The sequence below is a fragment of the Tachypleus tridentatus genome, chromosome 8, assembly GCF_004210375.1.
Source record: "Tachypleus tridentatus isolate NWPU-2018 chromosome 8, ASM421037v1, whole genome shotgun sequence".
NCBI classification, from domain to species: domain Eukaryota; kingdom Metazoa; phylum Arthropoda; class Merostomata; order Xiphosura; family Limulidae; genus Tachypleus; species Tachypleus tridentatus.
In genome coordinates this window covers 81,071,843-81,096,482 of record NC_134832.1, presented here as the reverse complement: position 1 = coordinate 81,096,482, position 24,640 = coordinate 81,071,843, and the positions used below count along the sequence as shown (strand labels likewise).

At 33.0% G+C, this 24,640-nt stretch overlaps 1 protein-coding gene across 8 annotated transcripts in view; it reads right to left on the bottom strand.

Moving 5' to 3' along the window:
• Positions 1–1,848: 1,848 nt before the first annotated feature.
• Positions 1,849–24,640, bottom strand: part of LOC143222785 (RNA binding protein fox-1 homolog 1-like) — a 104,151-nt gene continuing 81,359 nt past the window's right edge. For 6 of the 8 annotated variants that reach the window (XM_076449753.1, XM_076449751.1, XM_076449756.1 and 3 more), the window contains 5 exons: positions 24,010–24,139; positions 11,660–11,720; positions 9,693–9,799; positions 6,872–6,959; positions 1,849–4,971 (listed from right to left, as the gene is read on the bottom strand). In XM_076449753.1, coding sequence (XP_076305868.1) covers positions 4,927–4,971; positions 6,872–6,959; positions 9,693–9,799; positions 11,660–11,720; positions 24,010–24,139 — 431 coding nt within the window. In that variant the 3' untranslated portion in view covers positions 1,849–4,926. The remainder of the gene's footprint in view (positions 4,972–6,871; positions 6,960–9,692; positions 9,800–11,659; positions 11,721–24,009; positions 24,140–24,640) is intronic. The other 2 variants (XM_076449752.1, XM_076449755.1) reach the window with 2 other exon arrangements.

Here is a 24,640-nt window from a genome sequence, read left to right as displayed (position 1 = left end):
TGAGATAGATGAAACAGACTGCTTATAGGTATTAAATAATTTCAATATAAGTATTATACAGGTTCCAAACTATACTGCCCAGCAACAGATTAAAGCAAACCGCGTTACGACTTTTCCCTAGCTGAAACAAATCTGGTAGCAGGGTCGCTGAAAAATAGCTGAATATAAAGTAACAATAGCTTATATCTTCTATTAGATAATGTCACATGTGGTTATGAATATTGCAGAATATGTGTTTTCTTAAACTAAACCCTACCAACATATCTCCAATAGGAGACACAAATAGAAGAAGATGAGTGGGTGAGATTGATACACAAATACAAATCTATAGGAAAAACTTAGCTACTACTTAACCCTAATTTTTAACTTCAGAAGCTAAATATCGCGTCTTTTTGCATTATAACTATTGATGTTAATGTCATTCATTTGCACGTCAATGAACTGATTTCTATCATTTGCTAATTTTAATTTAGCATGGGTTTGTGTTTAACAAAGAACAGTTAGCGCTTAGTCGAGCTTTCTTTATCTAAGATATAAAGAATAAAAATATTAAATTTAAAACCATGAATAATTTACGATATTAATTACAAAAAATTAAAATTGGCATTTAAATAGATTTCATTACTGCTAGATACTTAAAACTACAAGATATTTAAATTAAACCCATAAGAGAAAATCTATATTGCTGGATGTTTGAACTCACTATACAGATTAAAAACTATTTAAAACTGTAATTCACCATCGAAGATAAGAATATGATTATCAGTTATCTAAGCTGAAGACCTGATACGCGATTATCATAATAAAATATCGAGGTTGAACACATGAACATTCATCATTCTTGATGAATACTGACAACCGAAACCTGAAAGAACATGGCAGGTTCACGACTAACAAACATTGCGCCTACTATCTCAAGCATAATAATAACCACCAAGTATTTGGATATCAGAATAATATTTAAAAAAACTGTGATGAGATAGAATATTATAATTTAATAATTTATTTGGAGAGTATTGGATGTGTGTTTTAAGAGGAGACTTTCTGATAATGTTAAACATTTATCTAATAAGCATAAACCTGTGAGAACATGTTACTATGATAAAATGTTTTTAAATTTTTTGTTGGTCTTTTAGGATACGTATTTTTTTTAATTATACCACGATAAGTAATTTCCCTGCAGATAGTTAAGGCCACAATGCTGTTATAGTTTTAGTCCCCATTATATTAAAAACAACGGTAATTGTAAGCTAAGACTTCTTTTTCGAAGTAAATGTGATATTTAACTCATTTCCCTAAACGTTTTTCATGTTTTCGTATGATGAGTATATTCGTTCATTAGTAAACTTTCTGTATGGAACACTTGATTAGCATGTCTCAAATCACCCGATTTTCAGGTAATCCTGACCAACAACCTTTGGTCTGTACTCCTCATTTGGATTAGATAACATTACTTCGAAGTTTATAATAATCTCAATTTTTCGATGTTTTCATTAAGTGTTGGATGTTTGTTCACGAAACTGTAACGCTCATAATGAAAAAGCAGTTAAGCTCAAATAAACAAACTCGCCTTTATATGCAATGTACAAATACAAATGTATAGACAAAAACGATTGAAAACTTGACGTTTTTAGTAAACATCTATATTAACATAAATGTTTTGTTTACAATTACATCTCAAAGTTATATTTAATGTATCAACTTAAAAAAGGAAAGATTTGAAATTCTTATGGGACTGCAGAAATATAATCTGCAAGTACCAGTGTTCTGTTTCTTTTGTATGAAGTTAAATTTTCATTAATATAAAATATCCTTTTAAATTGGTAATCACTGGAAACTGTATTCTATGCATTCAAAATCAGGTTTTAGAAATTTTATTCAGAGAAGCAAACTTTTAATTACTACACATTTTTATTAGTTCTCATCAATAAGATATGGGAAAAAGTTTTATATATAAGTTATAATGACACTGTAAGGCGATTACAAAGTATTATATCCGAGCATTACTCATTATGTTAAATCTGGACATTCCTTGTCGCAAGAATCACCATTAGATAAATATAGTGAAAATAGAAAAACTAAGAAATGTCTGAAGCATATAAATTGCATTTGTCAAGCATTATAAAAGGAACAGACAGGTTTAGTTTTAAACTAGTTACAAGATATTTCAATACAAATCTTCTATATATCTGACTCGTATCATAAAAGAATCTATAATAGTTTTAGTAGATGTCTGATAAGAAATTCCTATGTACTATCTGTTTACATTGACAGAATAGCAATTAGGTATCTTCTTCAATTTTTATATTTCTTGCAGATACATAAAAAAACTCATGAAACATGAAATGATGTTATTACTTCAGTATTTTATGTTTGTTTGTTTTTGAATTTCGCCCAAAGCTACTCGAGGGCAATCTGTGCCAGCCGTCCCTAATTTAGCAGTGTAAGACTAGAGGGAAGGCAGCTAGTCATCACCACCCACCGCCAACTCTTTTACCAACGAATAGTGGGATTGACCGTCACATTATAACGCCCCCACGGGTGGGAGGGCGAGCATGTTTGGCGCGACAGGGATGCGAACCCGCAACCCTCAGATTACGAATCGCACGCCTTAACACGCTTGGCCATGCTGGGCCACGTATTTTATGTTAAAGGATAGAGTTATAATTAAGTTCCCATTATTACTGCCTAATAATTTTGTTATTTGGTAGATTGGATATTATTCAGTCAAGATGTATAAACATTAGTATTAAAAATTAATAATTTTAAAATAATTAGGGTTTCTTCTATAATATACAATAAAACAAAAACTAAAACCAGAATCACAAATGTATAAAATTTAATTTTACTTTAACCTACTGTATGATAAGTGTATGCAGTTGGCTTTGGATTAAATATTTGAAATTTAAGATTTTGATTTTAATAAATTACTTTTTATAGTAAGATCCCTATTTCGTTTTAAAATTAATAATTTTTAATACTCTTATTTGTTTACTTTTTATGCTGTACCTGTATATACTGTAGACTTAGAAGCAGTCACGTGTCCGTCTACTGATATATACGCCATCTGTTGCGTTGAAAAGATATTTAAATACGTGCATGATATGTTTATCATTTATATTATACCTATTATACAAATATGGACTTTTATCACAATATCAAAAGTGAATAATCACAGATTAGTCAAGTAAGCTGGAGAAATTTCGTAGCAATAGTTCGAGCCGTCTTTTTTAACATATCAGTATATATGCACATAATACATTGTAATCAATACTTTGAATGGTTTGTTCATCATTTACGAATTTGATATTGTTTTTCAGCGTGAGGATTATTTAGAATCCTTGTTGATCTTTACTATTAAGTACTACTGAACCTAAAACATTCTTTTATACTACTATTATGTTGATGAATTTATTTCCAAATTCAAATGAATAAAGCAGTACTTTTACACACTGAGCAAATAAATGTTACACCGGTGGAGATAATGCTGTGCTGGATAATATCAATATCAGTTCATGTTTTGCTTATGGCAGATAATTTGATGCAATATTCCCTCTCCCAGCACCAATTAAATACTACTTTTCTGATATGTGTTTTCTAATATATTCAACTGTATGTAAGAATGAGACTGAAAATCATTCATCTCAACACTTCATAATAAGAGTGATTAAAAGTTTTACTTTTATTCTTATGGGTGAAATATTGATTAGAAAAAATACTGTATGTATACATCACCTTATCAAAAAGATGCATTTAATAATGTATGCAACAAATGTGTGTAAGCAGTAGCTATTAAACTTGGGATTGTATTCATTTACTTATAAAAAGTGGTTACATAAAACAGTGAATGTTACACAATCAAAAGTAACAAGAACATAGCTACAATCTTACAATAGTAGTTCATCTATCGTGAAACTAACCTAATAAATATTACTTCCTTTACTACTACAAACCACACATATAACATTTTGGACAACCAGCTTTACACCTATATAGGATGTGATAATTATTAATATCAATTTCACTAAAAATAATAAATGCACTTTTATTCATACTAAAATATTTGAATATGAATAACAAACTATCACATAAGAATAACATTGTTAATATAATGAATGAACCTTTATTTTATATGCTAAAACAAATTATTGATATTAAAACGTAAAGGATGTGATATATGTAAATAAGTCTAAGCTACTTTTTAAGGATGATTATAAGCTCCCTTCTTGGAAAACAAATCACAATGACACATTAGTACAATGTACAGATAATACTTGTGGTATATTAAAATACTTCACAAGTTATTTTTAACTGTTTTTCAAATATAAAGCAGTGTAACTTTTACATAATAAGCAAAATTATAAGTTTTCTTTTAAATCTATTTGTAAAAAAAATGAACCAATCATACACATGTAATACGAGTATACGATAAATAATATTTGAGTTGTTTTTGACATGAATTTTTCCCATAAAAAGTTATTTTCTAGTCAAAGCAACAAAAATTCTTTCACAGCACACAAAGGTATTCCTTATTAAATGAAAGTTACTTGTGCATGTACAGGTATGCAACCATATACTACCTAGTTTATGTTTTTTATTGACTAGTTAGACTAGGGATACAATAATGTAAACAGTGTTTGATGGAAAATAAGAATGTCAAGTCTTTAACACAGAGTTACTTCAAAAACTTAAATAAATATCAGATCTTAGATTCACAAAAGATTGAGCATGGAAGAAAATGTAAATAAAATGAAACATAAAAGTGTGCGAGTATTTTCAAATGAGGGTCATCAGTATCAGCCACATTCTATTGTCCAGTTGATATGTCCAAAAACCACTGTTTTCCCTTCTCTATCTTTGCTGGTATCAGGTGTCTTCTTTATCAAGATAAGAACAGTTTTCCCATGAAATCACAGGCTAATTGCTTTAATATGGTGTAAATCGATTGTATCCACTTCTGTATACAGCAGCCTAGAAGGGAAAATAAGTTTCTATTAAACCAGTAATGATGACGATGTGTTATGTGTTAAATATTTTGGATATAAATGTTGTAAGCATCCATCTAATATATTTATTTATTAACCATAATGAACTGAATAAAACATGATACAAGATAACTACAGCAACTGTTCATGTGTTCTGTAAGTAGGTTATACTGTCTTTCTCTGATATATATTTTATTATTATATACTTTGATCATAAAGATTATTCCACTCTGCTAGCTTAGTACATAGACTAAGACTAATCTAAGCTGCCTAAACCTCATCAGATATCATTAGGATTATTGTCATAAATATTGCAACTGTATACACTTGATGAAATAAATAAATATTAATCATTGTAAGTAATATAAGTATATTAAATTAGCTATATTCATTACCGGTTTGAATTTTAGTTCTGATTTATGTAGGTAGCTTCCCTGGATCTGAAGTTAATTGTAATCATTACACAACTACCTAAAACAAAGTTCCTAACACTAAAATTAATGATGAAAAAAGTGTAAAATCCAATTTCAAGTTTTTATTAGACTTTCTTTTGCATAGCTAAAAAAAATATTCCACGTAACATGGGTGGTCGCCTTAGTTTTGTTAATTATACTAATATTTTTATGAAAATTAGGATTATTCAGTTATAGTTTGACCTGACACCCACAAAATTTTACTTAGTAATGGCTATGAGCAGTAGTTAGGTTGATATAATATTATACTAATCTAAAACTATGAAGTTACACCAGATACTTTTTAACTGCAAAGTATGTATTTGCAACCTAAGTTATGGTTAAATAGGTAATGTTACCAATAATATTTTTCATTTTAATCATTTGTAAAAGAAAAGTCCTTCAGTTGCTTTTCAAAGTTCTAAACAAGTGGTCTCAACTTATTTTCCACAGAAGGTGAGATTTTAGTTTCTTGGTGAACACATAAATCCCCAAACAATTTTGTTTACTGTTGCAATATATAATCTTAGTATAAACCACAAATCAGACTTTTGAGGCCTGATATGAACCACAGGCTACAAGTTGAAGGTCACTACTCTAAAGTGTGAAACTAAATGAAGAAAAATCATTTTTCCATACATTTAGTGAATAATTATTTTTTTGCTTTAATATACACATCAAATAATGTTAAACCTTTTTAACAATATTGCTTACAAACATGAGAACTAGAATTCGGAAAATTATTTACTCAGAAATTCTAATTTTTCACAATTTTAAAAGGTAATTATTGCTATGATACAAAAATTTATATCTAACTAAAAATTAGACTTTGGTGATCACACATACAACTACAGACAACAACAAATGATGACTAATTACCACTGCTTATCTGAAAACTTATTCTAGCATTCTGAATACACAAACAAGTATTTGTAGCAAAAGAAAACAACCCTTTAAGTAAAAATTTAAAGTTATAACAATTCAAATAAAGGACTTTCTATTTGCAGTACAAGGTATTATTGGTTCAGTTGGTATGACATTGCTTTTGGGTCTATCATAGGCTAAGAATCCTGGGTTCTAGATGAATATAAGCCCTCTGTAAAGTTTCATATATGTTGGGAAATTAAAATATAAGGTTTATTATGAGAATTGTTTGGAGCTATTGTGTTGAAAATATCACTTGTAAAATAAATTATACTGGCAAGATCAGTTTCCTAAGTATGTTCCCACAACTGTGGGAAGAGGAAGAAGAACACATCAAAAGGGGCTTAAATGGCCTGACGATTTTAAGAATTGATAAAAAGGGGAATAAAATTATGGGGCCCAATTACTTTTTATGAAGGGGTTGATCCTATTTTTTTGTAGTTATACCACTGAGTTATATGGTAATAAATTAAGTTACTGAGTTTTACAAAACATTTGAAGTGTACTTACCTGGTACCCTGCTACAGGTCCTATGTTATGACCAAGATAAGGATCTGCATACTCTCGTCCATAACTGTAATACAAGGAAGGACTGCTACTACAAGTAAAAGCCAAACAAAATATGTAGCATATATACACATAAACTTCTTAACGTCTGTGAAATAAATGTGAAAAGTACATACATTGAATGAGTGATATATAAATAAATAAGTTTATTTTTATAGTCTTGTGTCATAATACAAGCCAGTAGTATACAAACTTCTATTGTAAGGATCTCCATAGTGATGTTTTAATATCTTATTTAAAGGTCGCACTAAATATTGTCAAAAGAAAACTTTAAATTAAAAAAGCTTAAGTGGTTTTAGTAGCTATATTTCAAATTATGGGAAAGCATTTTTCTCTTTTTGTTGAAGATATTCTCACCTATCTCTTGATTGGTAGTAGTTTGAGGAGACTAAAATGTATGGATGCAATATTTTACAGAGGAACAAAAAATAAGTGAGTTAGAATATGAATTATTAGTTTATTAGTTACAAATTTGTTAAAGAGCTGTGTGTAGCCTTGTAGTAATCAAAGTCAAAGAAATATGAAGCACCAATGACTCAATAGATTTTTCCCTGAACAGAAATGGCTAGAAAAAAAAACTCGTTAGCTACAAAATATTGTACACAGTACAAAAGTTTGTTACAGTCAGTGTGAGGTGTAAATATCTTTATATTTGAATTATTATAGTACAATGGGCAGACCTTTGGTCTCAGAATGCAATAGTGAGGCCAAAAATTCCAAAATTCAAGTCTTAATCTGGAAAGATTTCCTAAAATTGTGACCTCTTGTGACTCTGAAGGTCATCTGAACTGAGATGGTGATGAATGAAACCAGTGGTTAGTATGCTTTTTTTCATTTGTAAGTATTGTTTGTTCAAAAGTAGATGAAGTATGCTACTAACGAGAATTTACTAGTTTCTATTGTGTGTTTGAGTCAAAGACGAGAACTGGCTGAGTATTGGATATGTAATAAACAATTTGGGGCTTTAGTTCATAGTACTTTGGATTTTGGTATGCATGTACAGTATTGTGAAACACTGTTTGGACAAAATAAAAATTAGATTTCAAGCTACTTTCAAAGAACAATGGAAGGTAAATCACATGTTAAATATCAAAATTTTAATAATTTTCATACTTAGTACAACAGAAAGTCAGTGGAAATGCTTGAGTTCAGCAAATAGTTAATATTTTGTATGTCCTTCTTTTTACTTTAATAACTTCAGACAGTCTCAGGTTTTGTTGCGACATATTTAATCAAAGTGTGGCCTTTGATATTTTACTCCAAATGTCTCTAATACACTTCCATAAAGTAGAGTGCTGTCAAATTGATTTCCTCTAGCATATACCAGTACCATATGCCAGATTTTTTATATACAGTAAAGACACTGCTTGGCATACCATGACAGTTATTTCATACCCTAAATTTGATCAATATGTTCATTCAAATAGAACCCTTATGACATAACCTTGGTACAAGTGTATTGGAATCCTAAAAAATAATAAGTATTCTCATCCTTACCTCATTCAACTGTCAACAGGGATGAATGAAGCATTTTCATAGTGTTAAAATTTATGTATTGTAATGGTATGGAAGAATTAGCCCCATAAAATGGAAAGAATGACAAAATATGTTCTTGATCTAAGATCTTTGCACAGTACTGTAAATACGTACAGTTTCTTGATTATGTATATTGTAAGCATTAAAGAATAAACTACATGTGTATTATCAATACACAGTGGTGAGTTGACGTAATACTGACAGCATAAAATAATGGCCGACATATACGTTGTCAGTATGAAGAAATTGGCCATGTGTTTGTTATTAGCAAGAAGCAATGAACTTCATATGTGTTGTAAGCATGAAGTGAGAAGCTACATATGTTTTATTATCTTAATTAAGTTTTTAGCATGAAATGATGAGCTACTTATGTGTTGGTAGCAGAGTGTGATGAGCTACATGTGTATTGTCAGCATAAACTGATGAGCTATATGTGTATTACTAACATGTGTGTTGTTAGCATGAAGGTTGCGACTGGCATAAGGATGAGATGAGTTAGTGTATTTTAAGATACAGATTCACAGTGTTTTTTATACTTTATAAACTATTACAAATTTATCTTAATTTTTGAAACTTGAGCCTCAACTGCAAGTTCCAGAAGAACACTGTGAGTGTTCCTAACTTGAAGCTCTTGTGAGTAGATGCCATCATGTCCTGATCCAATATAATTTACTAACTTTGGAAAACAGACAAACATATACTGATGTAGTTTTTATCATTTACAAACCTACTATTATTTAAAAAGACTGAACAAATATCAGCTGCAAGATTTGAAGGCAATGAATAGTTTTAAAATAAAAAAGCACAGACATTTTGATAATACAGATATTTATAAATTCTAGAATTCCTTAAATATACTTACACATTTGTGTCAGTTCAAAAATACTATACTATGGATACTTAAAGACATTAGAGAACAGAAGGTGAGGAGATAAACACACTGATTGAGATCCTTTTCTGTAGTTAAGGTTGATATATTTTTTAATAAACTGCAGTAAAACCATTTTCATTTAATAGGTAAATATCTTAAGTAAAGAAATAATGGTTATACATGCATTTATCCTTAATTGTAAAAAACTAAGAGTATTACATCATTGATAATATATTTTTAAAACTTAAGTTAACTTAGGAGTGTCATTTTCTTGGAACAAAAAGTATTTATATATAGATATAAATTAATTAAAAATAAGTCTCTAATTGCCAAATTTAACCTAATGGATAACCTTACCCAGCAATAGTTGCATATGATGGTACAGGCTGTGCAGCAGCAGCAGCAGCTGCCACATAGCTTCTTGCTGCGGCTGCTGTGTAAGCTGCAGTAGCTGCATATGTGGCCTGAAACATGAGAGAAAAATAATACATGTATCTACACACAAACAAAAATATTTTCTCTTGTATAAAAATGTAATATAATGGAAGATTTCACACTAAAAATACACTTGTACTAAATATTAAGAAATATATATTTGTAAAAACATTCACATATAAATAGCTTGGTTTAAAACAGCATATATCTGGTAATTATTTGAAGTAACAGTTTAATAAATACAAATGACACTTTGAAGCAGAAAAAAACCTTTTAAATTAAATACGTAAAGATCAATTAATATATATTAAAAACAAATCACAGCATGTTAATGAATTGAAAAATAACAACTAGACTTGAAGTTATAGAAAGGAGGATGTGTTGGTAAAGGTTATTATGAAAAAAATTTGAAATAAATTAGATATGAACTGTTCAAATAGTGACTGAACATGTAAATGGTAAAATAAACAGTCAATGATCCTAGATGTTAATTCCACTGAGAACAATGAATATTTTGCAACTATCATAATATCTTGTGGATATTTCTATGGTTCACATGCTATTTATTACTTTATATATCATCTTATACAAGAAAGAACTGGTTTAATCCAATAACACAAAATAATTAGTAATACCTATATTAGAAAGATACAATAAATATAAACTGTCACTAAACCAAGATAGTTACAAAGCACTGAAGTTGGTTATTCTGAGTTAATCTGAAACTTTCAGCAGCTTCCAACATGAAAAAAGTTTTTCTTTCCACATACTAAAAAGATGTAAGGATGCTAACTTAAGTAAATCATCAAAGCAGCTACAGAAATGAAATAAAATAATAAGGTTAATTTTAGAGGAAATATTTTCTAACATTAATTAGATCAGTAACTGAGATAAATATAGGATAGTAAATTAAGCATTAGAATGTTATTCTTATAAATATTATTTATTTATGGAAGCTGATCAGAGAGCTATTTTTGTAACTTGTATTTGCTTTGAGGAATTAAATGTATGTTTTATTCTGTGAATCTGATTCCATGTTATTGCTTCTCATGTAAACTTTTGAATTAGTGACCCATGTAAGTATTAACAACTGCATCTTCCCAGAATTTTTAAATAATAAGTATTTGTAATTTCTTTGTTATGTAACAATAAAAACTCTGCCCCCTCATGACATAACTTTAAGTGTGTCACATTACTGTAATGCTGACAATCACTGAAACATTAAATGAGAAGGAGAATTTTCACAGTTATTTCTTTTATTTCAATCAAGTTAAAGCAATGTTAACTTAGAAAACTACTCCATCGCTGTGACATGTTTTGTTCAAAAATATTATTCTCAAGAAAATTTTGATATAAACTTCTAAACACTTAACAGCTGCAATTTTTAACATCAAATTCATGTATATTCTTGTGATTGGTATGAGGTGGTTCACATTTGATTTTTATAACACTGAAGACTAACACTTAAACCACAATAGCCCAAATATTTATGTAATAGATAGGAACATTTCACAAAATACTTAGAGAAAGGCAAAAACTAACTTCTTGCGAGTCTCCTAATTCAGGTGGGTGCCCTATGCTACGACATAAATTGCGCATATTAATATGGTCTGGCTACTAATGTTCACAGAAACTGCCATTTGGTGCCACATTCTATGTTTATGGGTCAAATTACCCCTGTTACCCCTTCAGATAATGCCCCTGAGGATAGAGTTATAAAAAGCATTTTAGGTACAAAATAAAAAGTAGAAAGAGTAAATTTTAATTTATAAACATACACATATGTGTACATAGATTTATGAACATATCAATATCTGCCAACAAACCTATGTAAAATCATTAACTGTTTTTATAATTTTTCAAAGCTACAGAATACCAAAAACATTTACCGGTAACTGGTATCTCTCTGCTGCTCCAGCATAAGCTAGGAAGGGATCTTGATAAATTCCACTGAAAAATTTATTCAAATTATTTCTTACAGATCATTAATTATGGTAACAAATTTATATGCTATAACTGGTTCCAATGTATATAAAAAATCGTTTTTTTTTTTGTGTGAGCTTCAACTTCTTAAGAACTTGCAACAATTCAAAATATATATTTTAATACATGGGTTAAACAAATAGTATCTTCACAGCTTATAAATATACATTTTATTTTTTAGAGCAACAAAAGCTTTACAAAGCATACAATCATTAAGTTGACATTGTTCTGGCTAATTTTGCTATTCTTTAAAAACTGCCTGTTGCATTTCCAGGAGATGCTACTGCAATGCCATATATTGTGCAAGAATGTTGACAGTAGCATCTTTCACTAGTAAGGCAGATTAATCTAGAGGTTAGAACTTTCCCTATGTTGAATGGAACGACCAATCATGCAGGTAGTACTAGTCACAAGAGGTAAATCTAACATTTCTAATTGAATAATAAACATTAAATTTAAACAGTACTTCAGAGGATTTCATGTGAATTGAATGATGGGAAGATATCTTGAGGAATAAAAATCTGTTAATCATTTCATAAATCCAGTATAAGACAACCATTCAGCATCCAAGGTATGCACACTGTGTTTTCCTCTGTTCAATAAATAAATATTGTTTTCATTTGTGTTAAACATTATGTCCAGTATGTTTATTTATTAGCTTCAACTCGGGTGCTGGTTCAATTCAGATTTACTTAGTAATTTCTCCTGTCAATCTGCCCGTTATAAAATGGAACTACCTAAAATTCTCTTCAGAAATCAGTTTACCTATAAAATACTATAGAATTTGAAGATAGGATAAATTTTGGTTTCATAATTATATAATTTTTATTACCAAGTTTTCTGCTTTTGCTATTGTGTTTACTGCCCTTACTTGAGCTCTTCAGATATACAGGTTTGAAGGAATGTTTTTAGAGACATTTTTTGTAAATAAAAGTATTAATGACCAAAAAGAACAGTTTGAAACAGAAAAGAAATAGTAATAAGCGATAGGTGTTGGGTGGTTGGTTGGTTGATTTAATGTTTTATGGTACAAAGCAGCTAGGCTATCTGCACCAAACTTCTGGTAAAAAGTTAGAAATAAATTTAGTAAAATTCATAAAAGGAAAGTAAGGTAAAACAAAACAAAGTTTAAAAAAAGCAATTAAATAGCATAAAACCAATGTTTACATCTATTCTACAATGTTAAGAGAAAAACTACAGTAATTCAAGTTGTAAAGGACTTTCTGTAGCATAACTGTAATTATCATAACTCACCAGGAAGAATAACAGGTAAGTACAAAAACCACCATCAGTCACCTGAACTTGGCCTTTCCAGTCCTGGTTCCGAGTTATTTGACATTATGGCCATTTTCAAAAAGTAATGAATGTTTTGAATGACTTCTAGCAAAAATGCAATAATAGCTCACCAGGATTACTAACAGGTAGTTCAAACAGCAGTGTCAGTCACCTGAAGTTGGCCTTTTCAGTCCTGGTTTCAAGTTATTTGACATTACACCCATTGTCTAATTTCAAATCAAACTAGATGGACTGTGATTCTTAAAAGGAAATCACATTATAAAAGGTCTAATATATAAATTAAAAAACTGAAATAGCATTAAAAACATTAATGGCCTTTAAAAAACTAAAAACATTTCCAAGGTGGACAGTGTCACCATCACCAATAACACTGTCTAACATTATAGATACACCTTGGGACAGAGCATGTTTAAAATAGTGCTGTTGTTGAGTCATAACAACAGCAAGAAAGTAAAATGTAGCTTATTGTGACCTGAGTGTTACACAGACAACACATTGGTGCATCAGTCCCAGATAAAAGAAAACAATGAGTTGAAAAACTGTGACCAATGGGTAGTCTAGTTAGAACAACTTCCTCTTTCCGATCCCTACGGAAGGCAAGATGACCAAAGTCCAATATAGGGTTTTATTTGGAAAAGCTTGTTTTCAGGTGCTCGCTCCAAGTTGACTGCCAACATGCATAGAGCCAAGCCTTGAATACAAGATCATAGTCCATGTATGGAACAGGCACAGCGGTGATAGTGCCAGAGCAGATAGATTTAGCTGTGGTGTCAGCAAGCTCATTCCCACGAATACCAATGTGGCCCAGTATCCAGAAAACTGGATACAAGTAGATGTTAAAGAGAAATGGTCCAGTCAGTTTTGAATATCAGCGAGAACAGATGTGAACTAACATGAAGCGATCCTAGGGCCAGTAGATAACTGAGTCAGTGTAAATAGTGAAGTTTGTGTACTGCTTAGTTTCTATGTGATCCAGGACAAGAGAAATAGCACACAATTCAGCAGTGAACTCAAAAGCTGTAGAGGGTATTCAAAGCACAACCACTGAACCATAACAAACCATGGCAGAGCCCACACAGTCACCTCATTTTGAACCATCTGTATAAAAAGGAATGAAAGGATGGTTGAATAGATGTTCAGCAAATAGCAGATAGTATTTCCAATCAGGAGTGTTCTTGTACATTTGACCCATAGATGCTTGATGTGTGGTATAAAGATCAGTTTAGGGTCAAAGATGAGCCCCAAGAACTTTGTCTCATGGACCACAGGCAGCACAACTTCACTGATACGGAGTTCAGGATCAGTGTGAATGCCCTGTTGGCAGCAAAAGTGCATGGAAATGGTTTTAGAGGGAAAGAAGTTGAAGCCATTTGCTGTGATCCACTTCAGTAAAGGACTAAGGGCAGTCTGCAGTTGCCACTCAATATACCTCATGTGAAAGTCATCGACATAGAGCCCATTTGCAACAGTGAGAGGGAGTTGTTCAGTGATGGCATTAATTTTTATACTGAAAAGTGTGACACTCAGAATACAGCCCTAATGGACTCCAAGTTCCTGTAGGAAAGAATGGGAAAGTGTCGATCCCACATGAACTTGGAATCTCCTGTTCATTAACATATTTTTAACAAAAATGGGCAAATGGCCACATAACCCATGTATATGGAGGTCTCGCAAAATGCCATACCTCGATGTTGTATCATAGGCCTTCTCAATGTCAAAGAATATTGATACAAGATGTCGTTTGAGAAAGTCTTCTCTGATTGACGTTTCAAGTTGAATCAGGTGGTCCATGGTGGAGTGCTGTCGTCGGAACCAACACTGGATGGGGAGGATGTTGTTTCGTTCGAAAAACCAAACACGACGAACATTAACCATCCTCTCCAAGGTCTTATAGAGACAGGCTTAGAGAAAGGTAGGACAATAGCCTAGTGTCAGGCATCAGGAAAAACACTCTCCTGCCAGATCCAGTGAAAAACAATCAGAAGAATAGCAAGAGATGCAGGAGATAGATGGCACAACATGTCATAATGTATATCATCAGGTCCAACCGATGTACTACCAGACCATAAAAGGCCAGTTTGAGTTCCACCAGTGTAAAGGGACAATTATAGTCATAGAGACAGTCAGCTCGAAAGGAAAGAGGTGACTGTTCTGCCCGAGTCTTGATGGCTATAAAGGTGGAAGAAGAAGCAAAAGTGCTAGATACCCGCCAAAAACTTTCACCGAGAGTATTGGGGATGCTCTGGATATCAGCTACTTCCTGGCTATCAGAGAGCAAGATCAAGAGGGGGACAGAATTATATTGCCCACTGACCTTTCGAATCTTGTCCCATACGACTTTAGAACTGGTGGTAAAAAGATATGCCGATTGTGAACTTAATCCAATATTCCTTCTGGCTTTGACATCTTACCCACCAAGCACATGCACAGGCCAGCCGAAAAACGATGCAGTTCGAGGGTGTGGGATATCTACAGAAAGTATCCCAGGCCCGTTTTTGAGCCTTCCATGCTATGTGGCAAGCAGGATTCCACCATGGATGAGGATATAGTGGAAAACATGTTGAGGTTTTAGGAATGCATTGAGCAGCTGCTTGTATAATACAATCAGTTACTGCTGCCACACAGTCGTCTACTGATGGCTTACAGACAATGGCTGGATCAAGTTCTGCGAGAGCAGTGAAAGAGGGCCAGTTTGTCTGATTCAGTTTCCACTGGGGCACATGGGTCGGGTGGCATCAACCACGGCCAGTCTCTCTCAAGATTATAGGAATATGATCACTGCCTCATGGATTATTGTCAACCCTTCATGAAAAATGAGAAAATAATGAAAAGAAGGAAATTGAGAGATCAATAGCAGTAAAGGAATGACTTGGTGCATGGAAATAAGTAGAAGAACCAGTATTGAAAAGAGAAAGGTTGTGATCAGTGAGCATACACTCTACAGAGTCAATATCAGCACTTCCCCAGAGAGAATGATGTCCATTAAAGTCCCCCACAATGAAAAAGGGAGACACCAACTGTTCAATGGGAGCATCAAGGTCTGATTGATCATAGGTCTCTCCAGGCAACAGGTAGAGAGAACAAATAGTGATGGTATGACCCAAGGAAACACGGATAACTACAGCCTCCAAGGGTGTGTCAAGTGGCAAAGACACACCAGGGGATGGAACATGCTGATCAACCAACAGTACCACCCCTCCATGCACTCCTCCAACACACAACCTATCATTCCTGTACAAAAAAAACTGCCAAAAGGTGACTGTATTGATAGGTTTCAGAAATGTTTCCTGTAAGGAAAGACATGCAAGATGGTAGGAAGCGATCAGTGTTTTGATGTCATCCAGATTAGAATGTAAACCTCAACAGTTCCATTGTATCAGGGTGGCCATTTTTATTTACGTGTAGTTGAATTGGGTGGAGAACCCTTATGTTTACGATCATGTCTTTTTTTCTTACTGTCCTTATTGGGGGGAGGTCTACTGACCTCCATGGATTCTGCCCTGGGTCGAATGGGCAGGTCTTTGCTGTTGGAAGGGAATTCAAGTTACTGAGGATGTGAACAAATGATTATTTTGCATCTTAGGGTGGAAGAAAAAATGTATCTGAGGAAATGCCTGTACCTGGAACCAAAGTATGTGGATTTGGGATTTGTTGGAATGTATGTAAGGGACAGAGATACAGTCATGTGAAAAAGTTAGGATACCCTATGAAAGTCTGTGTATTTTTGTAATATTTTTATAATATATTAAATATTAAATATCTATATTAAATATATAGATATTTACTCTCAATTTTAACAATACTGAGAGATTATAGGAGTATAACTAAACAATTAAAACTGAAGAAAAGACCTTTCAAGATCTATAATTGTAATTCTACAAAAATGCATATTCTAACTGAGGAAAAAGTTAGGACACCCCTACATTTATTCCCACTTAAATGGCTCAACTCACACACAGGTGTATCACACCAGGTGCACATGATTAAAAGATCGTTACTCAACATTTTGAATGAGGCTTGCCCTATTTAAACCTCAGACATTTAGTTTGGTGTGCTCCTGACTGTTGAAGTGAGAGTGACCACTATGGTGAGAGCAAAAGAGCTGTCTGAGGCCTTCAGAAAGAAAATTGTAGCAGCTTATGAGTCTGGTAATGGATTTAAAAAGATCCCAAAAGATTTTGAAATCAGCCATTCCGCTGTCCAGAAAATAGTCAACAAATGGAGGGCTTTCAAAACAACTGCCAACAAGCCCAGGTCTGGTCGTCCAAGCAAGTTCACCCCAAGAGCAGACAGCAAAATGCTAAAAGAGGTCTCCAAACACCCTAACATGTTATCATGGGACCTACAGCAGGCTCTAGCTACTGTTGACATAAAAGTGCATGCCTCTACAATCAGAAAGAGACTGCACAAGTTTAACTTGCATGGGAGGTGTGCAATGAGGAAACCTTTGCTCTCTAAGAGAAACATCAAGGCCAGACTGAAGTTTGCCAGAGAGAATGTAGACAAAGACCAGGACTTCTGGAATAATGTTTTTTGGACAGATGAGTCCAAAATTGAATTATTTAAACACCAGAACAGAGGACATGTTTAGCATAAACCAAATACAGCATTCCAGGAAAAGAACCTCATGCCAACTATGAAGCATGGAGGTGGAAGTGTCATGGTTTGAGACTGTTTTGGTGCAGCAGGACCTGGACAGTTCACAATCATAGAATCCACCATGAATTCTACTGTGTATCAGAGGGTGCTTGATGATCATGTGAGAACATCTGTAATAAAATTAAAGCTGAAGCAGAACTGGACCCTGCAACACGACAATGAACCAAAACATAACAGTTATTCCACCAAGGACTGGCTGAAAACTAAGAAATGGAGAGTTCTGGAATGGCTGAGTCAAAGCCCAGATCTTAATCCCATTGAGATGCTGTGGGGTGACTTGGGTTGTACATGCAAGAAACCCCTCAAACATCTCACAGCTGAAAGAGTTCTGCATTGAGGAGTGGGGCAAAATTTCTTCAGACCGATGTCAGAGGCTGGTAGATGGCTACAAGAAGTGTCTCACTGCAATTATTTCAGCCAAAGGGGGTAACACTAGCTATTAGGGGGTAGGGTGTCCTAACTTTTTCCTCAGTTAGAATGTGCATTTTTGTATAATTACATTTACAGAATATCTTGATAAATCTTTTCTTTAGTTTTAATTGTTTAGTTATATTCCTATAATCTCTGTGTTGTTGAAATTGAGATTAAATATCTATATATCCAAAAATGTTACAAAAATACACAGGCTTTCATAGGGTGTCCTAACTTTTTCACATGACTGTAGGTGTTGAAGTTGATTCATCAACTTTTTTAACCATGGAGGTCAAAAGACTTTTCATTTGTTTGGAGAACAATTCTTTTGGAGGCACAGAGAGATCTGTCTGCAGTCTCCCTGTAGAAGTGGAATGAAGTGCAGCAGCATACATCCAAGAAGAAGTGGTGGACAGCAGTTTTGGAACCTCAGGATAAGTAATGTTATGAATCATTTTCAAATACTGCACCTCTTTTACTTCCAACCATTTAGGGCAAGAACAAAAGTAGGACAGGTGAGAACCATTGCAATTGATGCAATAAGGGTCTGTTTCACACTCGTAGGCATCATGATCCTTGTCATTGCAATGAGCACACGTCAAGGAACCACGACATGACATCTTCAAGTGGCCAAACCACTGACACTGGAAACATCAGAGAGGGTTTGAAATGTATGCCCATATTCTACAAATAAAATAACCTGCCTTGATGGTGGCAGGCAGACATAGTGACATAAATGTGAGAATGAGGACACTGGTTGGCACCATAATTCCATCTTTGCGAGTGGATATATGCCTCACTGCAGAAACTCCTTGAGTGGAGAAACCAGCGAGAATCTCCAACTCTGGGATGTTCTTCAAACCCCTCTCAACAATAACTCCCTGTGATGAAGTCAAAGTAGCATGAGGTGTAACCTCAATAGGTGTATCCCCAATTGCCTTTGAATGCAAGAGGAGTTCACTGTGTTGAAATGTGGATGCTTCCACCAATATGTCACCAGATCAAATCTTCTTTACTGACTCTGGGGAGCCAGCAAGTCCCTCTAGTCCCTTCTGAATGAAAAAGGGAGACATTTGCCCTAAAGATTTGTCTGAAAGTGAATGCAATATAAGAAAATGAGGTACAACAAGTGGTACAGATGGTGAAGGTTGCTGCTCAGAATCTTTAAAACATGGTTCATTTACCTAGAGACTGTTATTTCACTATTTTATTCAGATTTTAATTGGAGTATCTATAATAAAGAAAGGGAAATTTTTATGCTCACTGACCCCACCCACCATGGAGTCCTACAAAGGAATGTACTACAATGTCAAACAAGGACACTGCAGCAACACCAGTGTTTCATGAGCACAATACACAAATGCCAGCATCAGATACAATGTCCACAACACCTGTTGAGAACATCCAACACTGGTACTTGGTTGACCCTAGCCCCAGTGGACCAGCTACAGGAATTCAAAGCCAAAGTGGTGTGTTAGGGTTGGACCTCTCAACCACCAGAATCTTCTCCTTCCCTTCACAGGTTGTCATGCATGGCCAATACATGGGTGGATGTGATTTTTTTCTGATGTCAAACATCACCCAACATTTTAAAACGATCACTTTCTTGCTCCAGCTGAGTTGTGAGAACTCTTTTAGGCATGCTTCTTGGTACTCATTAGATTCTTCCATATATACTTGGAGATGTATAAAGACCACATTGTGTTTCCTCTGACTGTAAATTGATTCACAGTAGTGTTATCTCAAGTATTAATCCTGGATGATGAGAATTTTACCTGAAGTCTTAGTTCAGCTGACCTTTGCAAGAATTTATTCATTTTGTGATACTTGAAATTAAAAATGAGTTGGATTTGCTGGCTTCCACATTGTTGCATATTGTGAGACCAATATCACTAAAGTAATTTATGCAAGATGCAGATGCAGCCTCTTAGAAGCTATTAGAGTATATGACAACATACAAAGGTGATATATGCATATATATAAATGTATCTGTGTGGTTTGGCATGTGTAGATGAGCATTATATAAAGTCATTCACGAGTGTTGTGTAACACAAATGAATCAGTCATATAAAAAACACAAAAGTAAGCAACATGTGTATGAAGATAAATAATTTGATCTCACTACTAAGATTGTAAGATAAGGTACTATTTTAAAACATCGTGCACCTATTATTTTCATTAAAGTTAGTGAGAAAATGTTTAGTTTTTAATTGGAAAGATTTAGTAGATAATTAAATTTCAAGGAAGAAATAAAAATAAGAGAGATAGCCACTATGAATGAAAACATGTATTTACCTGATGTTTTATGTAAGGAGTAGTAAAAGATATTTTAACTGGATCAACATGAAGTACTTATAAAATGGCTGAACTTATTGGTAGCATACGAAATTCACAGACAATAGATTAGATATCATAACAAATATAAATTTAACATGCTTAACATTTTATTTGGCTTTGTAGATCATTTTCAGTCATGCAAACTGAAGTATTTCTAATTACTTAAGCAGTATCACTGAATATTTTCTTGATGTTATCTCAGTAGAAGGCACAGTAATAAAACATGAAACTGCATGACATGTGTACAAGGGTGCAGTTAAAAAAAGACACCTGCCAGGTGAAAACTTTGTAAGTTGTATTAAAACTTAAACTAAGCTTGGAAACAGAAAAATGTCCCAATGGAGAGACAATGTAAATGTTAGTGAATTTGAATGGCAAAAAGTAAGGTTTGGTGTCACCTAACTCATGTTAGCTTGTGTATAGGAATTAGTTTGTGGTTTAGACCCCATTCCATTCTTTCCTGCTGAAATTGGACTGTTCATGAGATGAATGAGACCAGAGCAGGGACTAAGCCATGTTATCCATCATCCAACAAAACAAAGGGTAACAGGTAACTAGTAAATCAAAAACCTAGAGTTCAAGAAGTTTCCAAGTGCTAGAAATACATCTGCCATAGACAAAATATGTCATGAGTACATGTAAAGCATGTGTAAACGTCATTTGATTAAGTTACAGAGTTGTAATCCTATCCCTAAAGGACTTTAAAGCAGGCCATGGTTGTAAATGAGGTTATGAATGTTTTCAACCAATGAACATAGCTGAACCTTTGCATTTTCAACCTGAACTTTTGTTAAAGAAGATTGAATTCTTGATGTTTCAACTAGCCAACAGATTTCCATTCTTTGTTACCAGATATTTCCCAAAGTATCCTGCACTGTAGGATTTACTTCCAGCATAATAGAGAATATTTTTGAGGAGATGCTGGGTTAGTTGGAGATGTCAACTTTTGACCAGCCACTCTGCCACACAACTACCTAAACAAACGTCTGACATCAAACTCAAAGTCAACTGATATCAGAAAGGTTATAACCAGTTTCTATTTCAGAGTTACATTAAGAAATTGCAGCAGTACTTCTTGAAGTAAATTGTGTAAATATGCCTTGTACATTATTTAATTTCTGTTATTTTCTTCAGAATATATATGGAGATATTTTAGTGTTCTATTCTGTATAATTATATAGCTATTTTGATCATGTTTTGATTTAATGTGTAAGTTTAAAAGTTTGATTTATCCCATTGTATTATTTTGTATCCTGTGCTTTACCATAATGAAAAGGATTTACTCAGTTTTGTACATCTTTGTTTAAAATGTCAGTGTTAAATATTTTGTGTAAGTTATTTAAACAGCTCATATTAGATCCTCTAAGTATAAAATTTTCTTAACCCAAATGAGCCATTTTTACATATATATAGCTAATGTTATTGTGTTTTATACTTTTTTCTGTGTTATGAAGGGATTTCATCTGTATGACCTGCCATACTGTGTACAATTGTTGCTTATGCTTTGTTTCATTATTATCATTACGTAATTCTTTGTTTAAAGATTGTGTGAACATTTTCAAGAATAAGAAAAGGTTAGTCCATTTCTGGACCATGTCATTAGCATAAAGTTAATTGTTTTAGCAGTTAAATTTACAATTTGAAGGCAAACCTGAAATAGAGGAACAAGGAAAAGTGTAGTAAGCAGGCATATCATACATTTTCTGTTCAAAACGTTTCCTTTACTGCGACCCAATGTAGTTTTTGAATAACACTTGGCAGAAAAAAACCATTAAGTTGACTTAATTATTCATTAGAGCCACCTATATTCCTTATAGATAATACTTCCTCTATCTATAGGAGATATTACTGTAACATTCAACATTGTGCAAGAAGGTCAACAACAGTAGTGTCCTTTACTGATAAGGCAGATGACATCTAGAGGTTATAGCCTCTTCTATCTTGAATGAGAATGACCAGTGATACAAATAACACTAGTCATTATGGAAAGTTAGATTTAAATTATACTACACAGGATCTGGAGTGTGTTCATCAATGGAAAGACTTCTTGTGAGAAGAAAATTTGTATCATGAGAAAATCCAGTGTTCTAATGTAAATACATATAGTGTTTTTTGTCTGTTGAATAAATAAAGATTATTTTCATCTTTATGCTATACATCATCTCCAGTCTGTTCTTAACTTGAAGTAGTTAAGCCAGAGTCACTTTGTAGCTTATCCTGTTAACAACTCAGTTATAATATAAGACTTATCTCACAACCTTTACAAAAAGCAAGTTAACTATCACAATTTGATACACAGCCCTGACTAGTTGATTTGTTGGTGAAGAAAAACAACAGCACAATTATACTGAAAATAGTTAACTACCACACAAAAATCATAAGTTGTCTCAATAATGACAAATACAAATCCACAAAGAACACCCACTGATGAAACAACGTTTGATAATCAGAAAATATATCACACAGCCAGATATTAACAGACAAAGAATGAATTACAAGCAGGAAATTCCAAACAGCAATAGAGCTTCAATACAGGCAAAAATCTGAAAGAAACTTTGAGACAGAAAAACATAGCACATAATAATACAAAGTTGTTAACAATTAACTTAAAAAATTGATGCTATGAGCTAAAAATCAACTGGAAAAGGATTAAAATTATAAAGGTAAAACATAACAGCAGTAAGTGAGACACTGTGACCCTACTAACACAAAGAGATAAAAGGAATCAAACACGATGTCTCAATATTACCCAAAAACTCAAGGAACATTGAAAGAATATGTTACATGACAGCCTTCAAATGAGGAATCTTCAAAATAAGTTAAATTAAAATAAGCACATTTCCTCAGCCTTAGTAATTACCAACTTACTTTTTGAGTAAATGTATTTTTAAAAAAATAATAATAAATATGTAACTTAACCTCAGTAAGCATGTATTCACTTCAATGGTAAATGGGTTAACCAATAAAAAACATAACTATAATTCAGTTTGAGGAAGTATCTAATACTTTAAAAACTTGTAGCTCAGCTAAATTAGGCATCTGTTACTTTAGTGTGGAATACACTCATTTAAATAATGAAGGAGCAACTCAGCCTTGGCAAGAACTTGTTAAATGGGTTATCTTCAAGAGAAAATTGATGTCAGTCAGTCCCATTAAATGTTGATTTATTCTGCTAATGGAAAATGCTTCCCAAAAAGAGATGATGCATTTCATTCCCAGTAATTACTTATTCTGTTTATTAATAGTAAGCAGGTTTATATGGAGAACTGAAGATTCATTGAAAGAGCACCACTAGTTTTAAATTATAAAATTGTATTATAAACTAGATGTTCACTGTTAAGAAACAAAGAACAAAGAAAAGAAAAATGATATAATGAAAAAATATTCATTTTCAAAAATAAATACACAATAAATGTTCATGAAAAGTAGTATTCAAGTCCTTTTCATTATTATTAATATATATAATAATATTATAATTCCATAATGAATGCATAAGGTCTGATAATGAAAAAACAAAAGAAAAAGATATTATACGGTTTTCATAAAAACTTACGGAGTATAACCATGCAAGGCTGAAGCTGCAGCAGCTGCAGTTAGTGGTGAAGGAAGTCTGGCAAATGCAGTGGCAATGGCTCCTCGAGCCCGACCCCTCTGTATTGCTACACCACGCAAGGCAGCTATTGCTAAATAATAGAGGAAAATGTGGTAAATTTAAGAAACACTAATTCTGTAATTACAAACTTTTTGCACTAAAACCATAATACTAATATGTCTAAAATGCTGGTGTAATCATAAATCTGGGTTCTTACTCATTTCATAAAAAGTGAAAGAAAGAAATTGTCTTAAAGGATCAACAGGATCTAACATTTGTCTTTACTCATGTCACCAAACTTGTCACATGTCTTTTTACACATTTATCTCAATCTTACCACAATGACAGGTCTAGTACAGCCATCCATCTCAGTTCTCACTAATTCTACACAGTGAAAGGTCCAGTGCAACCACATTATTTGCTCTAACTAATTTGACAACAGTGAAATGTTTAATGCAACCAAACATCTGTCCTAATTCCATAACAATGAAAGGCTGTGTGCAACTAAATCATCTGTCTTTAATAATTTCAGTTTACATAATAAAAAGTTGTTAAATACCACTAAAAATCTTTGTCCTCATTCATTTCATTA